The sequence below is a fragment of the Schistocerca nitens genome, chromosome 7 (genome assembly GCF_023898315.1).
Source record: "Schistocerca nitens isolate TAMUIC-IGC-003100 chromosome 7, iqSchNite1.1, whole genome shotgun sequence".
Classification (NCBI taxonomy): domain Eukaryota; kingdom Metazoa; phylum Arthropoda; class Insecta; order Orthoptera; family Acrididae; genus Schistocerca; species Schistocerca nitens.
In genome coordinates, this window is record NC_064620.1 from 303,749,532 (window position 1) to 303,757,695 (window position 8,164).

The 8,164-nt window shown below is 40.5% G+C and overlaps 1 protein-coding gene across 1 annotated transcript; it reads right to left on the bottom strand.

Moving 5' to 3' along the window:
- Window positions 1-7,343: 7,343 nt before the first annotated feature.
- LOC126195381 (uncharacterized) lies at window positions 7,344-7,733 on the bottom strand. Its single transcript, XM_049933961.1, has one exon. The coding sequence runs from the start codon at window positions 7,731-7,733 to the stop codon at window positions 7,344-7,346; it is 390 nt and encodes a 129-aa protein (XP_049789918.1).
- Between the last annotated feature and the right edge of the window lie 431 nt (window positions 7,734-8,164).

Genomic DNA, 8,164 nt, shown 5'->3' on the forward strand with positions numbered 1-8,164 from the left:
CGGAAGTGATGCCTTTCTCTCCGCATTTTCCTGATGTAGTATTCGAAAGACGACGTCCGTTTACACAATGCTCCAATTGCTCTCAGTATAGTCCCTCCCCACCCCCCTCTTTTTTTTTACAGCACCAAATGCTTTTGTTTTGGCCTGCCATTTTTCAAAGTGAATCACAAACTGTATACCAATGGCACATGGTCGCTGCGACTGGCCAGTCGGTCTTCATAAGCGGCAGATACAAGTGACCTCTCAATGAGGATCGGAATGTTCGGCTGACGTGTAGTAGCTTTTAGTACACATCACGACAGTTTCAAAAAATCTTAGGTATCGTAAAACTATTTGCTTACTCGTTCAGACTTACAAAATAATGTATATAGTCATGACTAGATTAGACTTACAGCAATATTCCACCATTACATTCGTTACAAAACACGTGTTAAAAGAGATCTTACATATCGCGTATGAATCTCACTTAAAACTGTTGGGACAGAAAAATTAACACTCGAAAAGCCAAAAATTAAAATTCACAGTTTATATTTGTTTGTGAATAGTAAAAAACAACAGAGGTAAGTTACAGGCAGTTACGTTTAAGACTGTGGTCCGTGGCAGCAATCAACATATGACAGGATAAGGTGAGAGAGACAAATAGGGATGTGCGAAAGTGGTATAATACTAGAAATGAACAAAAATGAAATGGAGACAATGAGTTGAGTGATTGAAACAAAAAAAAAGCGTAACTAGAAAGAGGAGAGAGCGATTACATCATGAATGGTTGTACAGGTTGCTTTTTAAGAAACAATCTTGACGATGGAGAAGCGAAATGTTTCTTCTTTTTAAAACTGTTCCACAAGCAGTATTCAAGGAGTCATTCTTCCCACGGTCCGTACGCGAATTGAAAAGGAAGAAATCAAATTAGGCTTTACAACTGAAAGGACTTTCTGTCACTTGTATCACAGAAATTTCCAGAGTGTCGACGTAGTTGTAAATGAAGACGCTGATGTAGAAGACAGCATTAATTCCTCCAGTTTGGACACTTACGTAAAGCTGTATATCATCGATATAGAAATGGTATTTACTGGAAAACTGTACCGACAAGATGTCATTGATATACAAGGAGAAGAGTAGAGAGCACAGGACTTCATGCTGTGGCACTTCTGAGAGAAATTGTTCCCGTGACAAATTTTCATTCCCATTGACAATACGCTTCTTTCGAAATGTAACTATACCACTATTTCACTCCTGTCGCTTTTTCGTGAGCAGTGAGGCAAAGTAAATAGTTTCAAATACTAGTACATTACAAGCAGACTAGACATTCATATCACATCGTTGTTCAACTTTAAAAGAATATTAATTGTTTTGAAAAGAACTGCCACCCAGTGGACCCGTTATATTAAATGTTTTAAACCATGGTAAATTAATTCGCAACTGACCGATTAATACGATTGTTCCTTAAGTGTGAGGTTTGTCTTGAAAAAACAGAAGCCACTACGTAATTTCCTTCCGTATCGCTTAGCTCTATTGAAGAAATGAACTGTACACTATAGTTTTAACTGTTGACAGTTTAGTATACTGTTTTGTATACCTCGAGGAAATTCTGATTTAATACAAAACATTAGAAAAGAAGTTGATCAGCATGAACAGTTCTACGATACATCTGCTTACTGTAACGAAAATTCTGGTGATAAATGTTTCTGGTGCCACAAGGATTCGAAACTGCTACTCTACGTTTCCTACAATCGCAGATGTTTTGGTAGGGTCTCACCTTCCGTGCTGTGTTATACAATTGGCTTCTCACGTACTCGTGTTTGTCTACAGAACAGTGATTCTGGTCCTACTAAGGTAAGTATTAATGTAGTAGCAACAGGTAGGCAAACGAGACTTGTTAGTAGATCAAAATTTTGCATCTACTCGTATATCATCCTCCCACGTTGTGTTGTCATTCCCGAATTAGTCCTCTGCCTCTTTGAAGCGCGAACTATTCTGCATGACGACGCCGAATTTGGTAGGCGCTGGCTTTGACCTGCATTGTATTCCACACACTAGAGATGGATGGCCGGGCATTTAGCCCCATTGTCTTCCTGTCTGTCCACCCATGGATCACTGACATATGACACGAGGGAACGTCATAGACCTGAACATATGACCGCATTCCTCTCTCTATGAACATATTTATGAGAAAATTATTTGCGTTAAAGCAGAATAGTTTGGCGAACGTATTATAGGTGTATGCTGTAGGTAACGGTAGTGTTTCCTCACATCAACCAACTAACTAATGACGATCTCTTTATTTTTTACATATTAATAAATTTTTCTACTGCTGTAGTGACGCCAGGATCTCAACAATGATCACAAGTATTCCTTCAACATCCTATTTCTTCGGCAGTATTCTTAATTTTCAAACCATCTAGAGATATCCTAATTTGGTAACTTTCAATCACTGAATCAAACGGTAAAATAATTACTTTACAGATGTTACAGATCACTGCGAGCATCTGTCACAATAGGTTCATTTGATCAACCGCAGCAAAATGCTGTATAGTGTGTTGTGAAGTATATCTGTATATGCAGATATATTGTTAACAGTTTTGCCAAATATTCAAAACTTCCTTAGTGAGGCAATATTTTATAGTTACATTGGGCGTGACATTTTAAGGAACTACTTTGGAGGTAATTCACAGGTCTAAGAGGGACGGTAGGCAGATGGAATAAATGTTTTGAAAAGTTTTGCTCCCGCGCCGTACTATACCCACGAACGAGACAACAGATCTATTCATATTAAAGTGAGCTATGTCGCGACATTCACTTTCGATAACAGTGATGTGACTTACAGTGTGCGTCGCTATGCATGTAATTGTGACTATGCCCCTCAAAAGGTGTTGGAGAATCGTCGCTAACGCTGCCTCTTCTATAGATGATCTTGTAGTTCATTGTCCTCTTGCACACAGAAAGCACAAGTCGCTGAATGTTGGAGTGCTACATTTTGTATTACAGTATCTTGGCAATTATGGCTTCCGTGATAACTTATTTTTAAAGCGTCTATGACGTGTGATACGTCTGTGATAATTTTCGTGAGTGTTTAGATCGATTTTACACTTTTTCTGTTTTTCTTATTTTGTTTGGCATTGTCACTTTGTCCACGTTTCTATTTTCTACAGCTACCGCTGATTATGGTTCAGAACCTAAACCGGTAACAAAATGAAGTAACATTATTGCAGACAGCACTGTGTTATGCATTTTCTAAAACTCCGATACTTTGGGCGCGATTTGCTTTCATTAGCATCAAAAACGAAAAAATTGTTCACAATATGCTTTCGAACAGCTGATTAATTGCAAAGCCTTTAAGCTAATCCTTTCGCACTACAATAATCATATGTTGTGAAGCCATCTTACAACTATGTCACGAAACGGTACGGGGAAATTTTCGCCATCAGCTGTCAAACGTGTGATTTCTAGCACACCATGTTTCGGGACTACGTTATCCCATCATCAGGTGCTATAAAACAAGGAAACCAATCAATAAATTGCAATACGACACTTACTAACCACCATATAAAATATTACACCATCCGGTAACATCTCATACCTCAAAGCCTCTGTCCCATGAGTACCGTCAAAACTAAAAGCCAAGCACAAACATGTACTATCAAACGTAAAACTCATCTCCGAAGATCTTAAGTTGGCGCTTAATGCTCTCAGTTCACAGTTGTGAACTAAAGGCAGCCGCTTTCACATACGAGGATAAAATCTGTGAACGTTATATGTCAAGTTCCAGTAAATTCAAAAAATCTGTATCACAAATATGCTGCATCGTGCGCATCTATATAAATGGCCAACAGAAAACACAAAACCTAGCGCTGTTACTTTGAGAACGTTGGTGGCATCATCCCAAGGAGGACATCGCTAAAGTTGGCCTAGAAATCCCTCTTGAACGCTTCTGTCTTCTCATTTAACACGCTGACGCATTCAAAAAATCCACTTCCTCTAAATTTGACAACAACCACCCTTTATCCTTAAAGTGCAATATTGTCATAATTGGTTTTAAATGCAGAAGAGCACTGCTAGATGGGAGATCTTACGAAATACCGATAAAAGAAGAGCGAGCGTTTATGAACTGTTAGAGTATTGTAGCATTGGACAGCCAGACTTGTATCTTGGCCAAGAAAACGTTTTTGGTAATTTCTTTGTGCGGAGATTTGTTGCGATTGGACTGTGATCGGATTTGTTCCGTATCTTGAGACTAGTGGTCCTGTTGGGCAGCCTCTGATGTGACTGAGTAGTAGTAGCATTTTTGTTGGGATTTGGCACCCTCTAACAAGAAGACGACGCCTACTCGCCATCGCCGAACTCGTCCAAATTCATGGAACATATAGGGCGTGGTGAGAGATGAAAGTGCCCCTAGTGGGAACTTCATATGGCCAAGCGTTTAGGAAATAAAAGGAATTTTGATATGGATCTGTCACCATGTGCACCTCATCAATTGTGCCTGTGAAAATGTGTTCAGTAAGTGGCGTTTGACTCAGCGGTAAGAGACCGAATTGATATTGAAAGAGTCGCGGGTTCGACTCCGCCCAGCAGCAGATATTTTTGTGCTCCTTCTTCAAAATCCGGTAAACTGACAACAGACTTGTACAAAAAATATTTAACTGCTGTGATGAAGCCGTACGTCCAAGAGAATAAATGTCTTCTGTTCACCGACTCGTAGGGAGGACAAACAAATCCACAAATATAAGATGAACTGCTCCAAGACGAAAACGGATTGTGAAGATGCAGTATCAAAGTTATTTCCTTCCAGATGTACGTCAATAGTGCAACCACGCGATATATATTTTTATCGTCAGGTAAAAAATCTAATAAAAAATGTCAATACTGCACTTAGCTCATCGAGAAAAAAGAAAAAATCACTTCCCGAGAAGCTTGCATCAAACTATACTACTGGCCATTAATATTGCTACACCATGAAGATGGCGTGCTACAGACGTGAAATTTAACCGACAGGAAGAAGATGCTGTGATATGCAAATGATTAGCTTTTCAGAGCATTCACACAAGGTTGGCGCCGGTGGCGACACCTACAACGTGCTGACATGAGGAAAGTTTCCAACCGATTTCTCATACACAAACAGCAGTTGACCAGCGTTGCCTGGTGAAACGTTGTTGTGATGCCTCGTGTAACGAGGAGAAATGCGTACCATCACGTTTCCGACTTTGATAAAGTTCGGATTGTAGCCTATCGCGATTGCGGTTTATCGTATCGCGACATTGCTGCTCGCGTTGGTCGAGATCCAATGACTGTTAGCAGAATATGGAATCGGTGGGTTCAGGAGGGTAATACAGAACACCGTGCTGGATCCCAACGGCCTCGTTTCACTAGCAGTCGAGATGACAGGCATCTTATCCGTGTGGCTGTAACGGATCGTGCCGCCACGTCTCTATCCCTGAGTCAACAGACGGGGACGTTTCCAAGACAACAACCATCTGCACGAACAGTTCGACGACGTTTGCAGCAGCATGGACTATCAGTTCGCAGACCGTGGTTGCGGTTACCCTTGACGCTGCATCACAGACAGGAGCGCCTGCGATGGTGTACTCAACGACGAACCTGGGTGCACGAATGGCAAAACGTCATTTTTTCAGATGAATCCAAGTTCTGTTTACAGCATCATGATGATCGCATCCGTGTTTGGCGATATTGCGGTGAACGCACATTGAAAGCGTGTATTCGTCATCGCCATACTGGCGTATCACCCGGCGTGATGGTTTGGGGTGCCATTGGTTACACGTCTCGGTCACCTCTTTTTCGCATTGACGGCACTTTGAACAGTGGACGTTACTTTTCAGATGTGTTACGACCCATGGCTCTACCCTTCATTCGATCCCTGCGAAACCCTACATTTCAGCAGGATAACGCACGACCGGATGTTGCAGGTCCTGTACGGGCCTTTCTGGATACAGAAAATGTTCGACTGCTGCCCTGGCCAGCACATTCTCCAGATCTCTCACCAACTGAAAACGTTTGGTCAATGGTGGCCGACCAACTGGCTCGTCACAATACGCCAGTCATACTCTTGATGAACTGTGGTATCGTGTTGAAGCTGCATAGGCAGCTGTACCTGTACACGCCATCCAAGCACTGTTTGACTCAATGCCCAGGCGTATCAATGCCGTTATTACGGCCAGAGGTGGTTGTTCTGGGTACTGATTTCTCAGGATCTGTGCACCCAAATTGCGTGAATATGTAATTACATGTCAGTTCTAGTATAATATATTTGTCCAATGAATACCCGTTTATCATCTGCATTTCTTCTTGGTGTAGAAATTTTAATGGCCAGTAGTGTGCATTCCACTGTACATCACCAGCTATCCTCGAACGCATTCAACGACATGGTGCGTTACGCGTGGTTCGCTGCTGGAAGGTTCGATGACAGAAGCTGTTTTCAGAATGTCAATCAAGTTTGTTTATCTATGGGGACATTAAAAAAAACCATGTCACTGCAAAAAGGTAGCGTTTATAATGTGCACAAGATGCGGTCAAAATTATTGCTTCCCCTGTTTCTTTGATGAATATCACCGCGGTACATGTAATTGATCAGTTGCAAAAGAATGCAAGTATAGATTTATATACACGACGTTCCCTTGTAAGCGTTAACTACAATCCCTTTTTAACTGATTGCAGTCTCGCATTTCATCCTACGCCTATACTTTTTGTGCTTATATAAATTAATAAAAGAATCTATATGATGTTGCGGTTAATTGTGATGTCAGCAGTGTACGCATTGACAAGGAGCACAAAAGTATTTGCCACCGGGCGTAGTCGAACGTGCGTCCCTTTCAATGCGAATCCTATCTCTTACCGTTTTTTTTTTCTTTATAATAAACTTTACTTCTCTCTCTTTACAATGTCTTTTCCATGCGCATCAAATATATAAAAGTGCATTAAAGCAAATAGTTTACCAGCAATGTCCGTAAGTCAAATGTTTCAATTAAGTACTTATATTCGACATCACAGGAATTCCTTAAAATTCAGTATAATACTATTATACAGTCAGAGTATGTCATGTTTGGCAAGTAATTATGGATTTTTTACCGAGCAAAAGAAAAATAATTTTATCACATACTTTTCATATGATAACAAATTAATACAGATACACACATTTCACATATAAAATTTATTACCAATAATATAACCTGAATGGATCTCTAAGCAACACATGAAGTTTCAAAAAATAGACAATTTGCAATGCCTCCACCAAATGCATTATAAATGTAAACTGTATAAAATACTGTTATGACTCAGGCACATGTGACCCATAAGGCATCAGTAGTAATCTGGCACAGGTGCACATGCAGTCTTCACAAAGTCCTGGTACTTGCTTCTCTAAAAATCTGTTCCACTTCTTTCCCACTGATTCTTTCACACCAATTAAGCAGCATATGCTTCAATTGCCGAGCTGGTAACACACCTTTCTTTCCAGGATCATCTGCTTGAAATGCTGCCAATACTTCATCTGGTAAAATTTCAGTCCGGCTGTGGGTATGCATCACTTCAAGGAACTCTGCAAACGACATCTTTGCACCTTTCTCTTTCATATACTTTTTATGCTCGTGAATCGTTGGGCTCATATTCAGCGAGGTCATTATAGTAGTTAACTCATCCAAAGTACGAATCTGTCCACTTTGTGCGAACAGGTAGAAGCATTCACGAAATTCATCTATATCCTGCTCCAGGAAATATAGAGCCATATGCTATTAACAGCTGTTTCAAACAATACGCCAACAAACGTCAAATGGCGACTATTCAGATAAACGGATCTTATATAGCTTACAAACTTTCCACACGTAACATTGTAAGTGTTCTAAAATAGTGGTGAATAAAACATGTCCTTGCACATATCGTCAGATTACTGCGTCACAAACCGCAATGTGAGCCAAAAACCGCTTCCTCAATTCCACTTGGGGCACTTTCTTGTGTCACCACGCCCTACATGCACCATAAATTTGAACGACTTCGGCGATGACCATTATCGTTCCCTCCTTTTAAGGTAACTGAGTAGTTGCTTTACGTGCATGGAAGATTGGTTCGTGGTTTTGCATTGAGCGAGGTATTGCCACTAGAGTTTTCAAAGTGGAACTTTCCTTTGATCATGCAGCGTGTGCTGTCCAAAAATTCAGAA

Bases quoted from the DNA above. Each gene is read 5' to 3' on its own strand.
- LOC126195381 (XM_049933961.1), bottom strand. From the start codon at position 7,733: ATGGCTCTATATTTCCTGGAGCAGGATATAGATGAATTTCGTGAATGC.